This window comes from Pan troglodytes, chromosome 7 (assembly GCF_028858775.2).
Source record: "Pan troglodytes isolate AG18354 chromosome 7, NHGRI_mPanTro3-v2.0_pri, whole genome shotgun sequence".
In the NCBI taxonomy this organism is placed as follows: Eukaryota; Metazoa; Chordata; class Mammalia; order Primates; family Hominidae; genus Pan; species Pan troglodytes.
The window spans coordinates 19,412,913-19,440,212 of NC_072405.2; the positions used below are offsets into that span (position 1 = coordinate 19,412,913).

Here is a 27,300-nt window from a genome sequence, read left to right on the forward strand (position 1 = left end):
CTTCCCCCTGCCCCCACCACAGGCCCCTCGCCAGGTGAGAGGCACCGACAGAGTCCCAGATAGATGCCCCAGACAGGATGCCCAGGGCAACCCCCGCCCCTTCCCCTGCTGGGAGCCCCCAGGACGCGGGGCTCCCCCTCCCCTTTGGCTAGCCGCAGAGTCCAGCGGGTCTCCCAGCGAGGGACGTCGTGGGAGAATCAGGAAGTCGAAGCCACACAGCCGAGAAGGGGCAGCTGGCGTCTCGGAGGCCGTCACGAGCTGTCACTCCGCGCCCGCAGGAGTTGCCGCTCAGTAACCAACTTCAACCCGGGGCCAGCCACGGAGAATCCCGCCGCCTCTACCCCACGTCCCCGGCACCTCCGCGCCCCCGGCACCCCCGGACCCCCGCGCCCGCGTCACTTACTCCTCTGCCGTCGCCACCTGTCTGGGTGCCGGTCTCCTCCCTGCCCGGCCGCGGCGCGTCCTCCCCGTCCTCGCAGTCCTGGGGCTGTGCGCTTCCCCCCTCCAGCAACAGCCGCAGCCTCTTCTCCTAGGGAGGAACGTCGTCCTCCTCCCCCCTGGGCCGGCCATCCCTGCCTCGGGGCTTGCCAGTGGCTTCGGACCTGCCGGAAGGGCTGCCATGGCTCCAGGGGCTCTGCCTGCACTTGGGGAAGAAGAAGCACCCGGCGCGAGCGGCCTCTCGGCGGAGCTGGGGCGTCTGAGCGCGGGCTTGCTGGGTCCGCGCGGCGCGGAGCTGGGCATCCGGGCCGGCGCGGGCTCCTCCTCGGGCCGCTTCTGGCTCCCTGGCGCCCACTGCTGGCCGCTCCCGTGCACCGCGGACACGCCGGACCCGGGCCTGGGCCGCTGTCACCTGTTCAGGCCCAGGCGGTCCCTGTCCCTTGCCCTTGGCCAGGCCCGCTCTGGCCAGGCCCTGCATCTCCTCCCCGCGCCAGCCAGGTTGCAACCCGGTGGTCTCCCTGACCAAGGAGGAGAGAAGACAAGGGACACCCCGAGAGGGTGGACATCGGCCACAGCCACCTTGTCTTTGCTCTTACCCTGTGTCTTCCATGATTTGGAGGTGGTGGGAAACCCGAGGCTGCTCAAAACTCGTGGAGAATTCCTCCTGCAGGATGACATGAATGCACCTTCCCATTGCCTACCAACAGATCATTTTTGAGCATCACTGTGGACAAGACGTAGTGATGGGGGAGGGGATATTGTGGTGAACATGACAGGCATTGCCTTCATCCAGTGGGGCTCAGCGCTGGGTGAGAAGTCACTGAGAATGAACATTTTCAATTCGGCCAAAGGAGGCCAAGGAGAAGTGCTGGGGCCATGGGAACTGAAAAAGACAGGAGGCTAGCCGGTCTTCCAGCTGGGAGAGGGCCAGCAGCAGCGGCTGTTCCAAACGAAGCAACAGCTGAGAGAGGTCTCAGAGAGTTGTTCTCAGCCCAGTGGAGGGTGTTCAGGCAGAGGGAACAGCGTGTGCAAAAGCCCAGAGGCTGGGAAAGAAGCAAAAAGAGGACTGTGGGGCTGGAGCGTGCTGGGCAAGGTGCGAGAGGCGTGGTGGGTGGACAGATTGCCTGGGACCCAGCCGTGCAGGGGCAGAGGAGATAGGGGATCCTTGCAGACCCCCAGCCGGGGCTCAGGCACAGAGACAATGCAGGTGGACAAAGGGAGGAGACGAGGAGAAATATTTTGGAGGCATGTCCTGATGAATGAGCCCAGGATGAACCCTTAGTGTCAGTGTGGAGCTCCTTCCTTGGCTGTGTGATGAGCTGAACCCAGAGGTATTTTCTGGACATCGAAGTGCTACACCCAGAGTCCAGGACAGGCTAAGTGAGCACCAGCAGCTCCTGGCCCACCTCAAAAGCAGGAGAGACAGGGGAGACTGGGGAGGCCGGGGTGGAAGGGGAAGCCAGGAAGGCAGGAGAGGCCAGGGAAGCAGAGGAGGCCAGGGAGGCAGCGGAGGCAGGAGAGGCTGGGGAGGCTGTGTCCTTTCCATGATTCTGCCCAAGATCCTAGGCCCCTGTACTCCCTGAGCTTCCCCACCCCAAGCTCTGGAACCATGTTGCACAATGGTCTCCCCACTAAGCTCCTGATGGCGACCCCTACACTGCTGTGCTCCCTATTTCAACCCTAACAGCTCTCACAGTGGGCAGCACATAGTAGGTGCTCAGGAAACACTGGTGGGAAAGCACATGGTTCTGCTCAGCACCTTCCTCTCTCCTCCAGTTCTCCCCTGTCATGAAATAATTCTGATAACGACACATGGGCTTTGAGACCCTCTTCTATTACTTTCCATATGCTAATCCATCTATACTTCACAGCAGCCCTGGGGGTGGGTGCAATGAGGATGCCCATTTTATAGAGGACGAGACTGACGTATAAAGAGGGTAAGTGACATAGGCACACTACAGGGGCTGGGGCCAAGTGATCAGAGCACTCAATCCCCAAAGGCAAGGTGGATGCAGTTACCATAAAAGACAGCAGAGTCAAAGCTGCAACCAGAATAGCCTGACTCGCAGAGACCTATGGTGCCTGCTGATCTTGGCATTCCTAGAAGTGAAATAGATAAGAAGCCTGCCACATTTTTACTTGATCTGTGTTTGCAGAAGAGTTCTAGGTCATGTGAGCAGAAGTCTAATCTGAATCACAAAAACAGTCACACTCTCCATTCAATTTCCAGACATAAGCCAGTTCACAGACTCGGAGTCCCTTGTCTGAATGGGAAGCCAGGTCCCCTCCAGAAAGGACTCTGCTCCACTGTCAAAAATTTATACTGTCAATCTTTCTCCCAGCCTGCCCCCAAGGGAATACACAGCCTTTTACCAGGATGACTGAACAGGAGAAAAGGAACTAATGAGACCTGTGCAAGATCACTGGACACAGGCTCTGAACTGGCACTAGGCTGAGACTAGGGTCTACCAGTCAGAATAGGCATTTTGGAGGTCAGGTGAATGTTGGTGCAAGTTCATGTCATGGTAGATCCATTGGGTCCCCAAATCCATCCTCTGGTTATATACAAAGCGGCAATGCTGAGATTCAAATTCACGGCGTCCAACATAGAGGCTGGGCTCTTACTCATGAAACATTCTGACACTAGTAACCAATTTAAAAATGCAAACACCTTCTGGGTCTAGCCAGAGTCCTCCAAACAGTCATGTAAATTGGTCCTGCCGAGGATTTCCTCCCACCCCCTGCTAAGAGGCAGTTGCAAGGAGAGACTAGGGAAGGGCATTGGGTAACTTTGTTGCTAAAAGCTCTTCTGGATAAAGACGTTTGGGAAAAGAAGCAAATAGAGTTCAGCAGAAGAGGTAAGAAAGTAAGTTTATGTTTGGCCAGGCACGGTGGCTCACGCCTGTAATCCCAGCACTTGGGAAGGCCGAGGCGGGCAGATCACGAGGTCAAGAGATCCGACTATCCTGGCCAACATGGTGAAGCCCCGTCTCTACTAAAATTCAAGAATTAGATGGGCATGATGGCGCACGCCTGTAGTCCCAGTTACTCGAGAACCTGAGGCAGGATAATCACTTGAGCCCAGGAGGTGGATGGAGGTTGCAGTGAGCGGAGATCATGCCACTGCACTCCAGCCTGGGCAATAGAGTAAGACTCTGTCTTAAAATAAAATAAAAATAAATAAATGCTATGCCAAGTATTTTCCATGTACTGTCTTATTATCTCAGTAAATCCCATATAACCTTCCTATGAAAGTGTATCTCATTTATCTACATTTTATAGATGAGAATACTGAGGCCCCTGGAGTACTATTAATTTTCCAAGACCTCATTGCTCATAAAGGGTACAGCAGGGACTCAAGCTCGACACTCTCACCCTCAAACATTTCCACAAGTGTAGACCAATGGCTCTCAAGTGGAGTGGTTTTGCTCACGTACCACTCCCTTGCCCCACAGCATTTGAAACCACCTGGAGACATCTGGGGTAGCCATAGCTGGGAGGGTAGAATGGCACCTAGAGGATGGAGACCACAGATGCTGCTAACCATCCTTCAATACACAGGACGGCCCCACCACCACCACGAATGGTCTCACCCCAAATGTTGTAACTGTGCCAAAGCTGAGAAACCCAGGTTTCTCCTCAGCATAAGGAAAATCCCTGCAACGTGGATGCACCTCTACAGGAGCCCCAGGCTGACAATAACCTTTCTGATCTGGTTTCAACCCTGGATGCTTTTACCTGGTGCGTCCATCAGGGATTTCAGGGACTCCAGTGAGTTATTACCCTCGAATGCTCGGTTCTGCCTGACAACACAGAAATCTCTGACAAGATGCCTGGTCTTGGGGAAGGCTCAGCAAGTGGTTGAAGTTGATAACCAGATACCTAGGAGAGACTTTTGTCTCCCTCCAGGAGGAGCTGTGGGTCAGACACACCCTGGGATCATTCACAAGCGGTCAATAAAGGCTTGGGGAGGGCCAGGTTTTCTAGGCCTTCTCAATGGGATGGGTATTTGTGGATACACAAGAAGCCTGTGAAACCTCTGATATTGGCAGGAAATCAATGCCCCCCACCCTCCACCCCTCCCCACATCTCCACCATAAACACATGCCCTGCAGGGCAGGACTTGGAACTCAAGTGCTCCTGGGGTCCCGATTTATCTGCTAAAACATCCTATAGCCACCACCGAATAAAGAAATCCCTTGCTACCCAACCACAAGAGCACAGCCTGGGAGCCACTCCAAGGAACACCAAGTCACATAAAAACCTCAGCCATCCAGAGCACCAGGCCTGGTGATAAGAAAGAACATTTTATCCTTAAAAGCATCTGAATGCCCATGCTGCTTCTTGCAGAGAAAAGTCCAAAATAATCTGCTATTAAAGAACGAGGATTGTTTTGACACTTTTACCAAGCTATTGGTCTACGCAGACAAAATCTCAAAAAAGGGCACTCTGTTCTTCTTGATCTACTCAGACATGGCCTGTGAGTGAAGAAACGGGCTCTCCTCCTCAAAGAAATCACTGCTTATCCTCACACCAGCCTGACACTGCTTCATGGGTTCTTCAAAGAGAGTATTCCCATAGAAACTAAAAGGGAAGAGGAATGTATCTGGCGGGCATTGTTGACAGCAGTGGGCTTTGGGTCAAATTTTAAATTTGAAAATCCAGATTCCCTCTTTTTGAGGGGCCGCCGGACTGAGCAGATACAGACACCGTGAAAAGAGGGTGCCACGTTCAGATTCAGGAAACAAGGATGGTTTCTGTTCAGTTCCTCCATCATTCTTCAGGTCATGCGATTCCCATTTCCCTCTGTGGACCAAACAGTTCAGTGGGGTTTCTGCCTTTTAAATATTTCATAATCAACATATCATCCTTTTAGCCTCCAGAAAGCATTTTAACATGAAGATTCTGGCTTAAGACTCTTGTGGGTCTGTCTGTCTCTCTCTCTCTCTCTTTTCCTTGAAACAGAGTATCACTTTGTCACCCAGGCTGGAGTGCAGTGGCATGATCACAGCTCACTGCAGACCGACCTTCCAGGCTCTAGCAATCCTCCCACCTCAGCCTCCAAAGTACTTGGGACTACAGGCACACACCACCATAGCTGGCTTTATTTTTTATTTTTTTATTTTTGGTTGATATGAGGCTTCACCACGTTGCCCAATCTTGTCTTAAACTCCTGGCCTCGAGCGATCCTCTCACTTCGACCTCTCAAAGTGCTGGGATTACTGGCTTGAGCCACCATGCCCAGCCAAGAACCTTGTCTCTTGTGATGCACCCCAGAACAAAACATCACTGCAAAAACACACCAAGGCATGAGTTTTAGTCCTAACTCCCATTTATCCACCGTACACTAGGTGCCAGGCACAACGCTAAGTGCTTCTATGGATGAGTTTCCCTTAATCTCAGCAGTAACAACCCTAGGCAATGGGGCCTGCTGACAGATCCATTTGCCACTGAAGACAGTAAGGCTCAGAGAGGGTAAGTGGCTTGTTCCATGTCAGCCAGCTAAGGAGGGGCAGAACCAGGATGGAAACCCCAGCCGCCTGGCTTCAGACTCGCATTCCCAAGGTCCCACTACGTTTGGTCACTCCCCTGCATTCTGGTATCCTGGTCTTTGGCAGAGTCCACGTAAAAGAAGGAGGTGGAGGGAGTGAGAGGGACTTCACGCAATAAAGTTTCCCGGCGTTACACTGCCACTGTAATTGTGTTCCCGACCAGGACCTCTCCCTTCTCATCGTTTCCGTGATCGGCCCTGGAAAACCTTCCTGAGAACTGTCCTCCTTCTCCCGGGATCTCAGAGACAATTCACCTGAGTTCAGTGTCCAGCTGACCCAAGCTCTGAATGCAGTAACGTGCACGGGGAGATGAGGATGTCACCATGAGCAAGCCTCCCAGACAACATCCGGGAGCAACCCCAAGACAGGGCAGGGGGGGCTCTGATGCCGCCCACGGCGAGGAGGGCTGCCCGTGCTGCCTAAATGGGTTCAGAATGAAGGCCGCCCTCCCAACTTCAAACCGGGGTCGGTCACGGAGCCTCCCGCCACCTCTACCCCGCGTCGCAGGCACCCCCGCGCCCCCGGCACCCCCGGACCCCCGCGCCCGCGTCACTTACTCCTCTGCCGTCGCCACCTGTCTGGGTGCCGGTCTCCTCCCTGCCCGGCCGCGGCGCGTCCTCCCCGTCCTCGCAGTCCTGGGGCTGTGCGCTTCCCCCCACCAGCAACAGCCGCAGCCTCTTCTCTTCGGGAGGAACGTCGTCCTCCTCCCTCCTGGGCCGGCTATCCCTGCCTCGGGGCTTGCCAGTGGCTTCGGAGCTGCCGGAAGGGCTGGCTTTGGATCCGGGGGCTCTGCCTGCACTTGGGGAAGAAGAAGCACCCGGCGCCAGCGTCCTCTCGGTGGAGCTGGGGCGTCTGATCTAGGGCTCCGTGGGTCCGCGCAGCGTGGAGCTGGGCATCGGGGCCGGCGCGGGCCCTTCCGCGGGCCGCTCCTGGCTCCCTGGCGCCCTCTGCTGGCCTCTCCCGCGCACCGCCGCCACGCCGGGCTGGGGCCTGCGCCGCTCTCACCTGTCCTGGCCCAGGAGGTCGCTGTCCCTTGCCTGTGGCCAGGCCCACTCTGGCCAGGCCTTGCACCTCCTCCCCGCCCCAGCCAGGTTGTACCCCGATGGTCTCCGTGGGTCCGCGCAGCGTGGAGCTGGGCATCGGGGCCGGCGCGGGCCCTTCCGCGGGCCGCTCCTGGCTCCCTGGCGCCCTCTGCTGGCCTCTCCCGCGCACCGCCGCCACGCCGGGCTGGGGCCTGCGCCGCTCTCACCTGTCCTGGCCCAGGAGGTCGCTGTCCCTTGCCTGTGGCCAGGCCCACTCTGGCCAGGCCTTGCACCTCCTCCCCGCCCCAGCCAGGTTGTACCCCGATGGTCTCCCTGCCCAAGGAGGAGAGAAGCCAAGGGACGCCCGGAGAGGGTGTACACCGGCCACAGCCACCTTGTCTTTGCTCTTACCCTGTGTCTTCCATGATTTGGAGGTGGTGGGAAACCCGAGGCTGCTCAAAACTCGTGGAGAATTCCTCCTGCAGGATGACATGAATGCACCTTCGCATTGCCTACCAACAGAACTTTTTTGAGCATCACTGTGGACCAGGCTTGGTGATGGGGGAGGGGATATTGCAGTGAACATGACAGGCATTGCCTTCATCCAGTGGGGCTCAGCGCTGGGTGAGAAGGCATTGAGAATGGCCTTTGTCAATTCGGCCAAAGGAGGCCAAGGAGAAGTGCTGGGGCCATGGGAACTGAAAAAGACAGGAGGCTAGCCGGTCTTCCAGCTGGGAGAGGGCCAGCAGCAGCGGCTGTTCCAAACGAAGCAACAGCTGAGAGAGGTCTCAGAGAGTTGTTCTCAGCCCAGTGGAGGGTGTTCAGGCAGAGGGAACAGCGTGTGCAAAAGCCCAGAAGCAAAAAGAGGACTATGGGGCTGGAACGTGCTGGGCAAGGGGCGAGAGGCGTGGTGGGCGGACGGATTGCCTGGGACCCAGCCGTGCAGGGGCAGAGGAGATAGGGGATCCTTGCAGACCCCCAGCCGGGGCTCAGGCACAGAGACAATGCAGGTGGACAAAGGGAGGAGACGAGGAGAAATATTTTGGAGGCATGCCCTGATGAATGAGCCCAGGATGCACCCTTAGTGTCAGTGTGGAGCTCCTTCCTTGGCTGTGTGATAAGCTGAACCCGGGGGTATTTTCTGGACATCGAAGTGCTACACCCAGAGTCCAGGACAGGCTAAGTGAGCACCAGCAGCTCCTGGCCCACCTCAAAAGCAGGAGAGACAGGGGAGACTGGGGAGGCCGGGGTGGAAGGGGAAGCCAGGAAGGCAGGAGAGGCCAGGGAAGCAGAGGAGGCCAGGGAGGCAGCGGAGGCAGGAGAGGCTGGGGAGGCTGTGTCCTTTCCATGATTCTGCCCAAGATCCTAGGCCCCTGTACTCCCTGAGCTTCCCCACCCCAAGCTCTGGAACCATGTTGCACAATGGTCTCCCCACTAAGCTCCTGATGGCAGCCCCTACACTGCTGTGCTCTCTATTTCAACCCTAACGGCTCTCACAGTGGGCAGCACATAGTAGGTGCTCAGGAAACACTGGTGGGAGAGCACGTGGGTCTGCTCAACTCTTTCCTCTCTCCTCCAGCTCTCCCCTGTCATGAAATAATTCTGATAATGACACATGGGCTTTGAGACCCTCTTCTATTACTTACCATATGCTAATCCATCTATACCTCACAGCCGCCCTGGGGGTGGGTGCAATGAGGATGCCCATTTTATAGTGGAGGTGACTGACGTATAAAGAGGGTAAGTGACATAGGCACACTACAGGGGCTGGGGCCAAGTGATCAGAGCACTCAATCCCCAAAGGCAAGGTGGATGCAGTTACCATAAAAGACAGCAGAGTCAAAGCTGCAACCAGAATAGCCTGACTCGCAGAGACCTATGGTGCCTGCTGATCGTGGCTTTCCTAGAAGTGAAATAGATAAGAAACCTGCCACATTTTTACTTGATCTGTGTTTGCAGAAGAGTTCTAGGTCAGGTGAGCAGACGTCTAATCTGAATCATAAAAACAGAGTCACAGTCCCGCGTCAATTTCCAGACATAAGCCAGTTCACAGACTCGGAGTCCCTTGTCTGAATGGGAAGCCAGGTCCCCTCCAGAAAGGACTCGGCTCCACTGCCAAAAATTAATACTGTCAATCTTTCTCCCAGCCTGCCCCCAAAGGAATACACAGCCTTTTACCAGGATGACTGAATAGGAGAAAAGGAACTAATGGGACCTGTGCAGGATCACTGGACACAGGCTCTGAACTGGCACTAGGGCGAGACTAGGGTCTACTAGTCAGAATAGGCATTTTGGAGTTCACGTGAATGTTGGTGTAAGTTCAAGTTATGGTAGATCCATTGGGTCCCCAAATCCAACCTCTGGTTATATACAAAGTGGCCATGTTGAGATTTAAATTCAGGGTATCCAACTTAGAGTCTGGGCTCTTATTCATGAAACATTCTGACACTAGTAACCAATTTAAAAATGCAAACACCTCCTGGGGCTAGCGAGAGTCCTCCAAGCAGTCATGTAAATTGGTTCTGTAAAGGATTTCCTCCTACACACCCCCCCACCCCAAACTGAGAGCCAGTTGCAAGGATAGACTAGGGAAGGGCATTGGGTAACTTTGTTGCTAAATGTCTTCTGGATAAAGAAGAGCTTTATCCAGGAAAAAGAAGCAAAATAGAGTTCAGCAGAAGTTGAGAAAAGAAGCAAATAGAGTTCAGCAGAAGAGGTAAGAAAGTAAGTTTATTTTTGACCAGGCATGGTGGCTCACGCCTGTAATCCTAGCACTTTGGGAAGCCAAGGCGGGCAGATCACGAGGTCAAGAGATCAAACCATCCTGACCAACATGGTGAAGCCCTGTCTGTACTAAAAATTCAAAAATTAGCTGGCCATGATGGCACACGCCTGTAGTCCCAGCTACTCGGGAGCCTGAGGCAGGAGAATCACTTGAACGCAGGAGGCAGAGGTTGCAGTGGGCCGAGATCATGCCACTGCATTCCAACCCGGTGACAGAACAAGACTCCATCTCATAAAACAAAACAAAACAACCAAAAATAAAGCTTATTTTTAAGCCTGAACAAGTGTGGTGGTTTAGGGGTTCTGCAAACACAGCCCCAATCAGGCTACAGTATGTAGTGGCAGCAATATTTACATCCAGTCACTCCTGGCCGGCTGAGCCAATTTTCAAAACGCCCTTGCACGGCTGCGCAGAGCGGCTGGCTCCACTGGCAGCCGGCAGAGCCATAACTCACACTGACACCACTGCCCTCAAACCCCTTAGGTAAGCACTTTTTTTGAGACGGAGTCCTGCTCTGTCATCCAGGCTGGAGTGCAGTGGCACAATCTCGGCTCACTGCAAGCCCCGCCTCCTGGGTTCATGCCATTCTCCTGCCTCAGCCTCCCAAGTAGCTGGGACTACAGGCGCCTGCCACCATGCCCGGCTAATTTTTTGTATTTTTCGTAGAGACGGGGTTTCACCGTGTTAGCCAGGATGGTCTCAATCTCCTGATCTTGTGATCTGCTTGCCTCGGCCTCCCAAAGTGCTGGGAGTACAGGCGTGAGCCACCGCGCCCTGCCTGGTAAGCACTTTTAATCAATGCGACAGAAATAAACATTTGCTGCAGAGCGGCAATGTGCAGGGAGGAACATGCTTCCACTCAGGCTCAGAAAGCAAAACCTGGTTGTTTACATCTATGCAAGAGCTCACAGCAAAACCCCTCTGTGTGGCTGCCAGCCTCACACACTCCCCCAAAGGGGTGAGTTTCTCTTTCCATGTTAATCTATGCTCTGACGTGCCATCTGTCAACCACCACACGATTGTCAGTTGACATTTCAAAGCATCTTTGCCCTGTGAATGGTCACCAGCCTTGCCCTGCAAGCCCCCAGTTGACATTGAACTTAAATGAGAGAGAAAACAGGTTTTGGGGTGGATTTCAGTTCAGCATCTTGGAGTCTCTGTGTGGACATGAAATCTTTCTCCCCAGCTGTGGGCTGCATCTTTGTTTGTCATCTGGCTTGGTTCTTGGGGACTTGGAAACTCTTAGGCACCTTTGCAATTTGTCAAGAAGCTGCACGGCCCTTCCAACAAAAGCAAGGAATAGGAACAGAAGCCCAAGGCTTCAGATCAAGGTGCAACTTAAAGTAGCCTCAGTGTAAAAGCAAACAAGAGTCAGAGGGATGCCTAAGGCAGAGTCTAGTTCCCAGGGCAGCTACAAGGCAAAGAGAAAGAGAGAGAGGGCAGAGACAGAAAGACAGAGAGAGATGGGAGGAGACATGAGGCACCCAGGCCTCTGCATCAAAATCCCTACAAGAGGGGCCTCCTAAAAATGCAGGAGGCTGAGGTGGGTGCACACAGAAGTTCAAGACTAGCCTGGGAAACTTAGCAAGACCGTGTCTTTACAAAAAATACAAAAATTAGCCGGGTGTGGTGGTGTATGTCTTTGGTCCCAGTTACCCAGGAGGCTGAGGTGGGAGGATGGCTTGAGCCCAGGAGGTAGAGCTGCAGCGAGCTGAGATAGAACCACTGCACTCCAGCCTGGGCAACAGAGTGAGACTTCATCTCAAAAAAATTTAAAAAGTTTTTAAAAAGGATCACCCTGGATACTTCAATGGGTAATAAGAAGGTAAGAGCAGAAGCAAGGAGACCAGCAGGGAGATTCTGCAGGTGGGAGTCCACAGAGGCTCAGACCAGGCTGGCGCTGAAGACTGGCTGAATTCTGTATATATTTTGATGATGAAGCAACTCACCGACTCTTGAAGAGTGGGCTCTAGGAGACTGCATTTTTAACAAGCTCTCAGAGGATGCTAATGCAGGCTGAAGTGGAAGAACTGCTTTAGGTGAAGCTTCTGTTTCATCCTTGGGGAAGTACCTACTGACTTTTCTCTAAGCCACCTCAAAAGAGGTGCTAGACAAGATGTGCTCCAATGTCTGAACATGTGTGCACAGCTCTAGAGCCAACCTCAGGACACTGAGTCAAAGGTTAGGAGTACAACAGTGAACAACCACTGTCCTCTTTTCAATGAGCTTTGCATTTAATGAGAGAAATAAAAAGCAAAAAAAAAATCATTTTCAACTCAGAATGGTAAGAGTTATGGTGACAGTATGCCTGGGCAATGGGAGCACATAGAAGGGGCACCCAATCGGCCAGGTGCAGTTGTTCATGTCTGTAATCCCAGCACTTTGGGAGGCCAAGGTGAGTGGATCACTTGAGGCCAGGAGTTCGAAAACAACCTGGCCAACAGAGTGAAATCCTGTCTTTACTAAAAATACAAAAAAATTAGCCAGATGTGGTGGTGATCACCTGCAATTCCAGATACTCAGAATGCTGAGGTGGGAGAATTGCTTGAACCCGGGATGCCGAGATTGCAGTGAGCCAAGATCGCGTCACTGAACTCCAGCCTGGGTGGCCAGAGCGAGACTCCGTCAAAAAAAAAAAAAAAAAAAAAAAAAGCCCGGAGGTGGGTGGGCATGCAATCTCTATCAGGTGGTGAGAAATCCTTCTCCACCACAGGACTCCTCAGTTGAAGACTAGAAATTGGTAGGAACTAGCCAGGTCGATAGGAGAGGTGTGGAAGATCATTCCCAGCAGAGGGAAGAGCATGTGCAAAAATCGAGACGTGAGAGGGTAAGGAGCTGAGAGATGTTCATATAATTGTAAAAAGTGACTAATGTAGAGGTAAGTTGGAGCCAAATCTTAAAGGCTCTTTGTCGTGTTTATCCTGTAGACAAAGGGAGACAGTAGATGTTTTTAGGCAGGGGAGCAATGATCCACTTTGTGCTAAAAGAAGATCAGTCTGGCTGAAGGAGAGTGGGAGGTGAGTAGACCAGGTAGGAGGCTGCAATACACCAAGTGAGACAAGATGGTTGGCTGGACCAAGGCTGTGGCAGTGGGGATGGAGAGGAGACAGTAGACTAACTTAACTGAGAAAGAGGGAGGAATGAAGGATGAGACCTAGGTGATTTGGAAGCTGGGGGGATGGTGGTGTGAATCTAACGTGGTGAGCCCAGGCAGAAGAGGAAATCAGGAGAGGAAAGGTAAGACGAGGTCAATGCAAGACAGACAGCCAAGTGGAGATAACAACTGGGCCGTTGGATTCATCAGCCTGGAGTTATACAGAGAGCTCTGGAATGGAAATAAAGAGGAAAGGACTTTGGGAATAGGTGAATCCTCCCAGAATAATGTGTAGAGAAAGGAGAATAGAACACAGGGGACAGAAAAAGGGAAGAGATTTGTTATTAAAACCAACCATCCATCAGACATCTTCCAATAAAACGCTTGATAGAGGTTTCCTCAGTGTGAGTTATTCAGGACCAGAGCTAAAGACCATATTCCCAATAAAATCACTGCTGGGAAGGTCTTCATGAAAACATTTAATGCTGCTTTTAAAACAACAACAACAAAAAGGCTTTAGCTACTGCACAGACCCTGGAGCAATGTTTCGGCAAGAGTCTATCAAACATGAATCTAATGTGACTCAAGGAGGTGTCATATCAAGTGTAAAAGTCCAGTTCCAATGTCCATAAGAGCCTTTCTGCCAGGTACAAGACACTAATCCTGTTGAAGTGATTTTCTATTGATTAATAGGCTGGGAATACACAGGTTGTTGGTTTTGGAGATTTCCCTCCCTGTGCCTTCATGCCAGCTGTGAAAGAGTCAAAAGGCTCCTAACTGTCAAAATAAAAATGACACTTGGTCACAGAGGAAACAGATTATAGGTCAATCACATTGATGACTTTTTAACTATGAGAAGCCATTAATGTTATTGAATAAGTAAATCTGTTTGCATAAGCAGATTTTTATAGGCTGCTGGGAATAAAGGTTTTCCTAAGTGGGTGATCTGTGCAACGATAGCCTTTGGGTCTCTGATGGAACAGCTCTGATGAGGAAATGTTCCTTTAATTATGTGGAAGGCCAATTACCACGTTATAGCCACATTGTTTTGCAGATTGCATATAATTTCACCATTACCATAGCTTCAGCACTGTAATTCTGGAGAAAATTCGGGCACCAAGGAGACACTTGAGGCACACTATGCTGGAGACAAAGATGTTTTAGCGAATTCAATTTAAGCTTCAACGTTAGAGTTATTTTGTTGAATAAAACATAATGCAATAATGAGCTTGTGTATGTCAACTCTATAGTGGAGGTAATAATAGCTAGAAAGAGCACGTCCAGTCTCCTCTTTTTAATGCTCATTGAAGTAATACATAATGCTACAGAGAGAACCTTTCTCTAATATGTGCTTCATCTCAGGCTAAGGGTGTTTTTTGCAACTGTGCTTAATGAAAAAAAGATAAAGGATCTAATTTGGGAGCCATTCACAAAAGTGCTACCACTTGATGTTTTTTTATACTCTGAGATTTCTTATTCTCAGTGCCTACCAGGAATGGACTTTCTGGAGAAGCTCAGATTAATCACTCCTTATGAGAAGTGACAGCGTGCTGGCAGCCCTCACAGCCCTCATTCACTCTCGGTGCCTCCTCTGCCCGGGCTCCCACTTTGGTGGCACTTGAGGAGCCCTTCAGCCCACGGCTGCACGGTGGGAGCCACTTTCTGGGCTGGCCAAGGTCGGAGCTGGCTCCCTTAGTTTGCAGGGAGGCATGGAGGGAGAGGCATGAGCCGGAACTGGGGCTATGTGCACTGCTTGCCTGCCAGCTGCAGTTCCGGATGGGCGTGGGCTTGGCGGCCGTGCACTAGGAGCTGCTGGCAGGCCTTGCCTGCCAGGGCAGCAAGGGGCTTAGAACCTGGGCCAGCAGCTGCTGTGCTTGACTTCTCACCGGGCCTTAGCTGCCTCCCTGTGGGGCAGGGCTCGGGACCTGCAGCCTTCCATTCCTTAGCCTCCCCCCTCAGTGGGCTTCTGTGTGGCCAAAGCCTCCCCAATGATCACCGCCCCCTGCTCCACGGCGCCCAGTCCCATCGACCACCCAAGGGCTGAAGAGTGTGGGCGCATGGAGGGGGACTGGCAGGCAGCTCCACCTGCAGCTCCTGTGCTGGATCCACTGGGTGAAGCCAGCTGTGCTCCTGAGTCTGGTGGGGACTTGTAGAACCTTTATGTCTAGCTAAGGGATTGTAAATACACCAATTGGCACTCTGTATCTAGCTCAAGGTTTGTAAACACACCAATCAGCACCCTGTGTCTAGCTCAGGGTTTGTAAATGCACCAATCAACACTCTGTATCTAGCTACTAGGGTGGGGACTTGGAGAACCTTTGTGTGGACACTCTGTATCTAGCTAATCTAGTGGGGACGTGGGGAGCCTTTGTGTCTAGCTCAGGGATTGTAAACGCACCAATTAGTGCCCTATCAAAACAGACCACTCAGGCTCTCTGTAAAATGGACCAATCAGCAGGATGTGCGTGGAGCCAGGTAAGAGAATAAAAGCAGACTGCCAGAGCCAGCAGTGGCAACCCACTGGGGTCACCTTCCACACTGTGAAAGCTTTGTTCTTTTGCTCTTTGCAATAAATGTTGTTGCTGCTCACTGTTTGGGTCCACACTGCCTTTATGATCTGTAACACTCACCAAGAAGGTCTGCAGCTTCACTCCTGAAGCCAGCGAGACCATGAACCCACCGGGAGAAATGAACAACTCCAGACGTGCAGCCTTAAGAGCTGTAAAACTCACCATGAAGGCCTGCAGCTTCACTCCTGAGCCAGCGAGACCACGAACTCCACCAGAAGGAAGAAACTTCGAACACATCCAAACATCAGAAGGAACAAACTCCAGACACACCACCTTTAAGAACTGTAACGCTCACCAGAAGGTTCCACAGCTTCATTCTTGAAGTGAGTGAGACCAAGAACCCAGCAATTCTGGACACACTTATACACTTGGCAATGAGAGGTCTGTATGGAGCAAGTGAAGAAATCAGCAGAGTGAAGATAGAGGGAGAACAACATGATGGGGGAAAGGCAAAGTTAGTGCCATGTTGGTTTCAATTCTGCCACTCATGAGTGAGACCCATGACCTCCTCTCTCTAGGACTCTGTTGTTCTGATCTGTAGAGTGGAGGAATAGAAGGGCCTTTTAAAGTATTAACATTTCCTGACCTATCTGTAAAACACTTTCATTCAAACTGATGGGAATCTTGACTACTTTGCCAAGAGGACATAATAATCATTAAGCTGAATGCACCAAACAACATCGCCTGAAACTATCTAAGCAAAAACTGAGAAAGTTACACAGGACAGACAAACCTCCTGTAAGAGTAAGAACTCTTCAGCACATGCTTAGTGTGTCAAAGACAATGCTGTGTTCACACCATTCCTCTTCCTGGACATGCAGAAAGACTACATTTCCCAGCCTCACTTGCAGTTAGTTTGGAACCATGTGACTGCATTTCCACCAATAGGAATGTAAGAAATCACTTCTGGGCCAAGGTTATCAAAAGCAAGTGTGAGCTGTGTTTCCTTTCTTACTATCCATAGGGCTACAAGTGAAAAACTCTGAGATGGCAGAATTAAAAGATGGAAACCTCCAGAATCTCTGAATCACTGTTGGACAAGGGCCCTCAAGGAGAATCCCTGCCCTGTACCAGACTATGCTATGGGTGTCAACCCACTGAGAGTTCAGGGTTTATTCATCTCAGCAGCAGTCTATTGTTACACTGACTAACATCCTAAGGTTTGAGAGATCTAGCATATTTTTAATTGAAGCTAGATTTAAGTTACACTGAGAACCTTATCTATTTAAAAATAAAAACTCTCCTAAAAAAAAACAAATAATCCACATTCCTTTCAACCACATGTGGCAAATTAGCAAAAAAAAAAAAACAAAAAACAAAAAAAAAACCTGACCACATATTAGGCCATAAAGAAGTCTCAACAAAATCCACTATACAATTGATATTGTCCAGATCACATTTTCCTGACCATAATGCAACAAAATTAGAAGTCAACAGCAAGAAGATAGCTAAACACAAGCATACATTTGGAAAATTAAAAATATCCTTTCATGAGTTAAATGAAAAATCACAATAGAAATTACTAAACATTTACAACTGAATGAAAACACAACTTTATATATATATGTATATATATATGTATTTTTTTTGTGAGTCTTCCAACTTTGTTCTTCTTTTACAAGGTTATTTGGGAAATTCTGGGTCTCCTGCAATTCCTCATACAGTTTTATGCTGTTTGTCAATTTCTGTGGCTGGGTCTATGAGAACTTATCGTAGTTCTCATAGACCGGGGTTTGCATGTCGCTGTCTAGAGTCCGGATCTGCTGCACCATGTCCGTCTCACTGTTCATCAGCTGGGCCAGAGGGCACTCTCTAGGAAGCTTGTCTAGGTAGACTTCCGGGTCGAAGTGCGCCCCGTTCAGATCAGTGGGGTCCAGGGGGTCGGTCCCCGCGGGGAGTCCCATCGCCTCCCCTTCCGAGAGGCCATTGTAAAACTTTAGCATCCTGTGCGCCTTCCACCGGCGCTCCGTGAGCCTCCCCATCCAGCCCTTCTGGGGAGTCCCCAGGTCCACACCCCGGGCTAGGCCCAGTGACAGCTGCCGCCGCCATAGCTCCAACTGCAGCCCACGGGCGTAAATTTTATATTTTTAAGTTGGATACATGGAGCTACTTGGCTTTTGCTTTCATCACACCGTTGAGGAAAGAGGTGGTTGCTTATGGTACCCCTGTTTTTACTGCAACGTGTAATGGATGAGAATCTCCCTGTTGCAGAGAGCAAAACACTGAACTAAATTGTGCTATAACACAGCTCTGTGTTGGGGGATTGGGAGTGATCATGCAAACGCTTGCAAATTTGCACAGTGAGAGAGACAATTGTTTGGGCAGCTGCTCACTATATGAAAAGGCAATTGACCAAAAGTCTCTTACTGAGCTATCTCAATACTTTCATTTTATTTTAACTTTTGGCAGCAGGGTGCAATTAAAGGAGAGAAAGAAAACAAAGTGATAAGTGTAAGATAATGTACACACATGTGTAAAAGAAAATGACAAACAGGATCACTATTTGTCTCTTGGTTACCTCCTTGGGCTCTATGTCTCCTTCCTCAGAGAACCTCGTTTTCCTTTGTCCAGATTTGTTAGGGTGGATAATCCAGGCGCCTGCTCCCCCATGATGGAAGCCAAAGACGTCCCTGGAGCCGCCTCCCGCTGCATCCTTTCCTGCACTGCCCACATGGACACAACTCAGCCGATTAGACTTCCTCTCAGAACTTTAGTCTTGAGCAAAGGGATTAAAGGGTGAAGTGACTGAAGGTATGCCCTTCCAAACTGGTACGTGAGCTAATGGCTAAAGTTTGCCAAGCCCATCCAAGCACATTTTTTCGTAATTTTTATTTATTTATTTTTTTGAGACAGAGTCTTGCTCTGTTGCCCAGGCAGGAGTGCAGTGGCGTGATCTCGATTCACTGCAACCTCTGTCTCCCGGCTTCAAAGGAGTCTCCTGTCTCAGCCTCCCCAGTAGCTGGGATTACAGGTGTATGCCACCATGCCTGGCTAATTTTTTTGTTTTTTGGGGTTTTTTTTCGTATTTTTAGTAGAAACAGGGTTTCACCATGTTGGCCAGGCTGGTCTCGAAATCCTGGCCTTGTGATTCGCGTGCCTCAGCCTCCCAAAGGGCTGGGATTACAAACGTGAGCCACCGCGCCCAGCTTCAAAAAGTTTTAAGCAGAGCTCAGTGGTCTTAACCACAGGCACATCGGAGGAGAATTTTTGAAAAACTTTCCAGCTTCCTCAATAGGAATGGAATCCAAACTCCGAATTGATGACTCCTTTGAGGAAGTCGAGAGCTGTAAGGAAAGCCAGGAACCGGGACAAGGGAGAGATGCGTCCCGAATGATCCTGTGCCAATTCTTTCTGGAATCCTTGATGTGATCTCAGCTGCCTTTTCTATACATGACACAGTGATTGTGGCACCCACTGGTCTAGCTGTGGTCTACAAGGAACCCCCAAAGGGAAGGGCACAGTGAGCAGGGGCATCCGCCTGAGTGACGAGGATTTGAGAGGGCAGGATGGTTGCAGGGAGAGGACTTGCCAAATACCATGTGTCTGGACTTAGACTGCCTGGTTCAAATTGGACTTCACCCTTTTTGACTTCGTGATCTGGTACAAGCTACATGAAAATCCGTTGCGCTTTTTCTAGTCTGTAAAATCATCATGAAATGTGCACTAATAACGTGGAGACTATGCAGATGAAATGAAACAAGCTGCATAGAGCACAGAGCTCAGAGTCTGGCCTTTAGGAAGCCCTCAGTAAGGGTTCATGATGCCATGGTGTCTGTCGTCATCCTCTTTATCCTCATCATCACCTTCAGAATCTCTTTGTTGTTCTTAGGGAATAGTTTAGAGGGACTGATTCCCTGCTATCATGGGTGAGATGTCTATGAAAAGGACAACCAGTGGGGGAGGAAAGCAAAATTTTGAATAAGATTTCTGAGACCCCCAGCACAACCAAGAACAGAAACTGCACAGTCTGCTGAGCAGAGAGTTGCATATTGGTTTCCTCCCATCTGCCCACCACACTCTCCTGTTTGTCCTGAGGATGAGGAAACAAACAAGGCTCCCGACCATCCTTCAGCACTCACTTGAAGGTGTGGCCTCCCCCTCCACAGCTGTGGGTATTTCAAGTCGTGTGGGACAAGAGACTGAGAAAAGAAATAAGACACAGAGACAAAATATGGAGAAACAACAGTGGGCCTAGGGGACCAGCGCTCAGCATACCAAGGACCTGCACTGGCACAGGCCTCTGAGTTCCCTCAGTTTTTATTGATTATTATTTTAGCAAAAAGGAATGTAGTAGGAGGGCAGGGTGATAATAAGGAGAAGGCCAGCAACGAACATGTGAGCAATAGAATCTATGTCATAATGAAGTTCAAGGGAAGGTACTATGACCGGACGTGTACCTAAGCCAGATTTATGTTTCTCTCCACCCAAACATCTCAGTGGAGTAAAGAATGACAAGGCAGCATTGCTGCAAACATGTCTCGCCTCTCACCATAGGGCGGTTTTTCTCCCATCTCAGAATTGAACAAATGTACAATCGGGTTTTATACCGAGACATTCAGTTCCCAGCGGCAGGCAGGAGACAGCGGCCTCCCTCTCTCTCAACTGCAAGAGGCTTTCCTCTTTCACTAATCCACCTCAGCACAGACCCTTTACGGGGGTCGGTCTGGGGGACGGTCAGGTCTTTCTCATCCCATGAGGCCATATTTCAGACTATCACATGGCGTGAAACCTTGGACAATACCCTGCTTTCAAGGGCAGGGCTCCTTGCGGCTTTCCACAGTGTATTGTCCCCCTGGTTTATTGAAACTAGAGAATGGCGACGACTTTTACAAAGTATACTGCTTGGAAACATCTTGTTAACAAGGCACGTTCTGCACAGCCCCAGATCCCTTAAACCTTGATTTCATACAACACATGTTTTTGTGAACTTCAGGTTGGGTCAAAGTGGCTGGGGCAAAGCTACACATTAACAACATCTCAGCAAAGCAATTGTTGAAAGTACAGGTCTTTCTCCGAATGGAGTCTCTTATGTCTTTCCTTTCTACATAGACACAGTAAGAGTCTGATCTCTCTTTCTTTTCCCTACACTCACTGAACTGCCTCTCCCCTCTGCTGGGACATGACCACGGAGAACAGGTCCACTGTCCTCCCTGCGTGGTGCACCGTGGAGGCTCAGACTGCGTCCTCAGGGCTGGCAAGAAGACAGGGTGAGACATGAGCCTCCTGATACAGGTGACGGCTGTGGAGCCCACAGGACTGCAACCTCACACTGCAGGGCTGGAGGCACAGACTGAGTATTTACTATTCTGTGGCCTGGGGGGCTGAGGCACAGAGCTCCTCATTAGCCAAAGTCTCCCAAGTTCCCCAACCTCTAAGGATTTCCTCATAATAATGCAAGAAGAAGAAGAGAAAAGTGAGTGTCTATAGAAGCTTTGGGGCTCCTCCTCTAATCAGGAGAAAGCTGGTGTGTATTCTTCGCTTCTTTCTTTTCTTTTTAAACATCCGACTGCTTTAATTTTCATCTTTTATTATCGGAAAATATACCACGTATAAATATTAAAAATTATAAATATATATAAGTTCATATAGAATGGCCAGTATAAACATTTACAATTTCCACTGTTTTTCAGTTTACAGATTAATGACATTAAGTACGTTCATATTGTTTAGCAACCATCACCGCCATCGTCTCCGGAACAGTTTTATCTTTCAAAATGGAAATTCCACCCATTCACCAAGCTCTCCATTCCTCTCTCTTGCCCACCCCAGGCGGCCACCTTTCTAGTTTGCAACTCTATGAGTTTAACTACTCTAGACACTTGATAGATAAGTGGAATCATACTGTGTTTAATTTTTTTGTTTTGGAGACAGAGTCTTTCTCTGTCACCCAGGCTGGAGTGCAGTGGCGTGATCTCGGCTCACTGCAACGTCCACATCGTGGGTTCAAGCGATTCTTGTGTCTCAGTCTCCCAAGTAGCTGGGATTACAGGCGTGCGCCACCACGCCCAGCTAATTTTTGGATTTTTAATAGAGAAGAGCTTTCACCATATTGGCCAGGCTGCTCTTGAACTCCTGACCTGAAGTGATCCGCCTGGCTCAGCCTCCCTAAGTGCTGGTGTTACAGGTGCGAGCCACTGAGCCTGGGCCTGTTTAACCTTTTGGGATTTATTTATTTCACTGACGATAATGTCTTCAAGGTTCATCCATGTTGCGGCCTGCGTCAGAAGTGCCTGTCTGTTTTTTTTTTTTTGTTTTTTGTTTGTTCGTTTGACTTTGTTTTGTTTTGTGTTTCCATGGAGTCTCACTCTGTCGCACAGGCTGGAGTACAGTGGCACAATCTGGGCTCACCTCCGCTTCCCGGGTTCCAGCGATTCTTGTGCCACATCCTCCCGAGTAGCTGGGACTATAGGCACACGCCACCATGCTCATCTCATTTTTTGCATTTTCAGTAGAGACAGGGTTTCACCAAGATGGCCAGGCTGGTCTTGAATTCCTGACCTCAGGTGATCCGCCCGTCTCGGTCTTCCAAGACGCTGCGATTACAGGCGTGAGCCACCGCACCGGCCAGAAGTGCCTACCTTTTGAAGGCTGAATAGTCTTCCATTGTGTGAAGGAACTGCAGTGTGCTTTTTCATTCATCTGTCCACGAACCCTTGGGTTGCTTCCACATTTTGGCTTTTGTGAATAATGCTGCTATGAATATGGGTGTACACAAATCTGTCTTCCACTCCTGGCTTGTAATTCTTTTTGGTAGGTACCCACAAATGCAACGGCGGCAACATCCGATCATTCTGTTTCTAATTTTTCCAGTAGACGTCATACTATTTTCCCCGTTCCTTCACGGTTTTACATTCCCTCCGATCAGATTCAGTCATCGCTACTTCCCTCTAGTCTCACCAATGCCTGTTTGTTTATCATATCCATCCTAATGTGTGGTGTCACATTCTTGGTTTGATTTGCGCTTCCCTATAATGAGTGATTTTGAACATCATTTTAGATGCTTATTGGCCATTACGATATCTTCTTTAGGAACACGTCTACTCGAGTCTTCTGACCACTGTTGATGGGATGCTTTGGGTTTCTTGTTGTTTAGTTCTAGCTGTTCTTTATATATGATGGATATCAGCCTCTTTTCAGATATATGCTTTGCAAATATTTTTCCTAATCCATGGGTTATCTTTTCACTCAGTTCGCCGTGGTTTTTGCTGCACAAAAGTGTCTGTCATTTAGATGTAATCCAAGGAATGTAATTTTCTTTTGTTGCCTATGCTTTTGGTGTCATATCCCAGAGAACATTGCCCAATCTGATGTCATGAAAGCATGGCCAATGTTTTCCTTTAGGCGAATGATTCTTTTAGAGCTTGGAGTGAGGTCTTTGATCCAGTTTGTGTTAATTTTTGCACCTGGTGTGACATAGGGTCCACCTTCATTCTTCTGCATGTGGAAATCAAGTTTCTCCAACACCATTTCTTGAAAAAGCTGTTTTTCCACCAATGAGCTTTCTTACCACTCATGTTAAAAATCATTTAAACATACAGGTACCAAGTTATTTCTGGGCTCCAAAATAAACAAACAACAACAGACAACAGATAAGGTTACAGCATGGCCTGGCGCGGTCGCTCACGCCTGTAATCCCAGCACTTTGGGAAGCCGAGGTGGGCGGATCACGTGAGGTCAGGAGTTGAAGACCAGCCTGACCGACAGGGAGAAACCCCCATCTCTACTACAGGCGCATGCCTATAATCCCAGCTACTCGGGAGGTGGAGGCAGGAGAATCGCTTGAACCCAGGAGACAGAGGTTGCTGTGAGCCAAGATTGCACCATGACACTCCAGCCTGGGCAACAAGAGTGAAACTCCATCTCAAAACAAAAAACAAACAAACAAAAAAAAGCAGCATGACTTCAAGAGCAGAAAGAGAAGAGCTTAAAAACCAGCATAATGAGAAAGGAAGTTTCTTACCAAAGCATCTGGAAATATTCAAGAACTAAAATTTTCACACTGTACTATCAAACACTAGAATTCACTTATTCCATCCTTCTGTATTTTGGGACCCAATTATCCACTTGTCTTCATTCCCCATCCCACCCCTTTTCTTCCTAGCGTCTGCTAACCACCTTTATACTTTCCACCTTCCTGAGATTCCTTTTCTGTGTAGTTGTGTGATGGAGTCTCTTTCTGTTGCCCAGATTGGAGTACACAGGCACAATCCGGGCTCACTGCAAGCTCCGCCTCCCTAGTTCAAGTGCTTCTTGGGCCTCAGCCCTCCGAGTAGCTGAGACTAGAGGCATGCGTCACCACGCCCGGCTAATTGTTTGTTTTTTCCGTAGAGACGGCGTTTCACCATGTTGGCCAAGCGGGTCTCGAACTCCTGGACTCAAGTGATCCGTGCGACTCAGCCTCCCAGAGTGCTGGGATTACAGGTCTGAGCCACCAATCCTGGCCAAGGTTTCCTTTTTTCTTCCTACATAGAAGTGAGGATATGAAATATTTGACATTCTGTGCCTGGCTTCTTTCATTTAATATACAGACCTGCAATCTCATCCATTTTGTCTGCAGTGGAGAGGACTTTCTTCCTCTTTAGGCTGAATAATACTTCACTGGGTGTGTATACCACAGTTTCTTCATTGAAACAAATTTCTAAAGAGCAAATATTTTTAAAGTCTCGGAATGTGAAACTTCAGGGATACTGTGCCCATTTTATTCTTTTCTATTTCCCATCTTGTGTATATGCAAGTGTATAACAAAGCAGCAATTGATGTGTGTATAAATCTATAACTTCAACAAATGTAAAATGTAAATGCTAAGTGGTGGCTGGGCGCGGTCGCTCATGCCTGTAATCCCAGTACTTTGGGAGGCAGAAGCGGGCGGATCACCTGAGGTCGGGAGTTCAAGACCAGCCTGACCAAAATGGAGAAACGCTGTCTCTACTAACAATACAAAAAAAAAAAAAAAAAAAGATAGCCAGGCATGGTAGCGCATGCCTGTAATCCCAGCTACTTGGAAGGCTGAGACAGGAGAATTGCTTGAATACGGGAGGCAGAGGTTGCAGTGAGCCGAGACTGTGCCATTGAACTCCAGCCTGGGCAACAAGAGTGAAACTCTGACTCAAAAAAAAAAAAAAAAAAAAGACAAGAAGGAAATAGAAAATGCGAAATGGTAAGAAAAAACAGCATAATAAACATTTGTGTGGTGTTGATGGACAATGCATTTGAAGATAATATTTGAAGAAATCATACTACAATTAATTTCTGTTCTTATTCATTGGAGCTTCATGCCTCTAAAATCTTCGTCATTGGAACTACGTCTGGTGCTTTAAAAGAAAAAAAAAAAAAATCCACCTACTCACACAGGTGCAAGGAAATCAGAATCTCAAGTATTGAGGCCCAGGCCTCACCATGCGTAAGCTCCCCAGGTGATTTGACTCAAAGCCAAGATTGAGGAACGGCGACATGGATCTCTCCACAGAACCTGCCTAAATAGATTCTCTAGAAGCAGTTTATAAAGAAATTCCACATGAACTGTGGAAGAGGATATGAATTTGATGTACAGTATGTCCTCACTTAACATCTTTGAAAGTCTCTTGGAAACTTCACCTTGAAGCAAAATTATGTATAGTGAAACCACTTATTTTTCATCAACAGTATAACTACACAACTTTGAACAACGAGTTGTGTTGGAGGACCTTCTGTACATTGTTTCCATAAAGTCAGTTTTCAGGGAATTCCGAAACGAAGTGAGGACTTCGTGTATATAAAGTGATGGTTGTGATTCCACCTGGATGACAAGGTTATTGCTCAGAGACTAAAAGAGGCCGCCTAGGTATGGAGGATTCTGTCATGAGGTTTCTGATAAACCAAGGATCCCAGAATCCTCACCCATTCCAGTTAAAGGCATAAAGAAGAAAGCAATATTCACAAAGGAAATGCGGAAAGGAATAAAAGCCATCAAGCCACAAAAATAATGTGACTAAGGGGCAGGATTTGCAGATGTAGAGATTTAATGTGGTTACCCTTTCTCACTCACACAAGAAAAAGGATGGAACAGATCATGAGATTCGACTGTTTTGCTGTGCAGCCTCCGCAGGGCACTTTGTATGTCCCTGTTTCTCAGGCTGTAGATGAAAAGGTTCAGCATGAGGGTGACCACAGCGTACATCACTGATGCCACCACACCATTCCTGGGGGGTGGTGACACAGCTGAAGCCAGGTACATGCCAATGCCTGCTCCATAAAATCAGCAAACAGCCGCTAGGTGAGAGCCATAGGTGGAGAAGGCTTTATACTTCCCATCTGACGATGACATCCTTAGAATGGAGGGGAAAATTTTATAGTAAGACAAAAGGATCCCTGAAATGGGAAGAAAACCAAACATAGTACTATCAAAATATATGAATATGCTATTGATGACGCTGTCAGAACAAGCAAGTTTGAGAAGATGAGAGGGGTCACAGACAGAATTAGAGATTTCCACATTCTTGATGCTGGTGAATTGTAACACAATCCAACTGTGCAGCTGGGAATCCAACAGGCTAAGGAAAAAGGACACCAAAACGAAGAAGACACAGAGGTGAGGATTCACGATGACTGGGTAGTGCAGAGGGCAACAGATGGCTAGAAAGCAGTCATAGGCCATCACAGTCAGGAGCATGCCTTCTATACATGGAAAAAGGAGCAAGAAAGAAATCTGTGTCAGGCAGACTGCATGAGAGATGACTCTGCTATGCGCCGGCATGTCCACAATCATCTTGGGAACCGTGGCCGAGGTGAAACCGATGTCAGCCCAGCACATGTTGGAGAGGAAGAAGTACTTGGGGGTGTGGAGGGGGGAGTCAGAGCTGACAGCCAGGATGCTGAGCAGGTTCCTCAGCACCGTGACCAGATACATGGACAGGGACAGGGACAGCAAAGCGAGGACCGGCTGCAGTTCTGGATCCTCTGAGAGTCCCAGGAGGAGGAATTCTCAGACACCTGTGAGATTCTGTGGCCCTGTGTGTCTTGGACACCTTGAGAAGGAAAGAGGATTGGAAAAATAAAAGATAAAAACCAGCCCTTAATGCTGGATGCAAGCAATTCACAAGGAACATCTTCACACTTGCGGACCATACACCGCCAGCAATGTTTCTCCGTTGTGACAATTCCAAAAATCTCAGAATTATTACGTGATTTACTTTTTTGCTATATGAGGCTTTCAGTACATACTACTTTGGAGAAAAACCACGGAAGAATATTAGAAGACCAAAACGTCATATATAACAAATCCGTGATCTCCGTAAAATATGGCCCTACTCTTTTCAGAAAAAATACAATGCAATGAAAATGTCCTTCTCTCTTTCAGAAAAAGATCTCAGTCTAATTGAAAGAAATTAAGAAGCCGTGAAATACACTCTACTTTATTCTGACACCGTACTACAACTTCCATTGATGTAGAATATGTAAAAGGACGACACAAGAGCAAGGACCCCATTAGCTGAAAACGAAATCGAAACTTATAGTTCTCAATCGGAAGACCTTTTCACATGCCTGTCACTTTTCATATTTATTATCATCCTTCAGTTTTCTGACATAATTTTTTCATAAAAGTACATGCACACTCAAAAATGGGAGCTGTGTTTCCAAATGAATTGAATCTATAACTCTTGGCCCAGCACCATGGCTCACACCTGTAATCCCAGCACTTTGGGCAGCCGAGGCTGATGGATCATCTGAGGTCAGGAGTTCCAGACCAGCCTGGCCAACGTGGTGAAACCCCATCTCCAGTGAAAATAAAAAAAAATTAGCCGGGTGTGGTGGCGGGTAACCCTAGCTACTCGGGAGGCTGAAGCTGGAGAATCCCTTAGAA

The 27,300-nt window shown here is 49.0% G+C and overlaps 1 protein-coding gene across 1 annotated transcript; it reads right to left on the reverse strand.

Annotated features, from left to right (window-relative positions):
• Positions 1–19,667: 19,667 nt before the first annotated feature.
• LOC134806970 (olfactory receptor 7E24-like) lies at positions 19,668–26,475 on the reverse strand. The gene has a single exon (XM_063816132.1). It carries the CDS (start codon positions 26,344–26,346, stop codon positions 25,696–25,698), a length of 651 nt encoding a protein of 216 aa, XP_063672202.1. The 5' UTR covers positions 26,347–26,475; the 3' UTR covers positions 19,668–25,695.
• Between the last annotated feature and the right edge of the window lie 825 nt (positions 26,476–27,300).

Bases quoted from the DNA above. Each gene is read 5' to 3' on its own strand.
- LOC134806970 (XM_063816132.1), bottom strand. From the start codon at position 26,346: ATGTATCTGGTCACGGTGCTGAGGAACCTGCTCAGCATCCTGGCTGTC.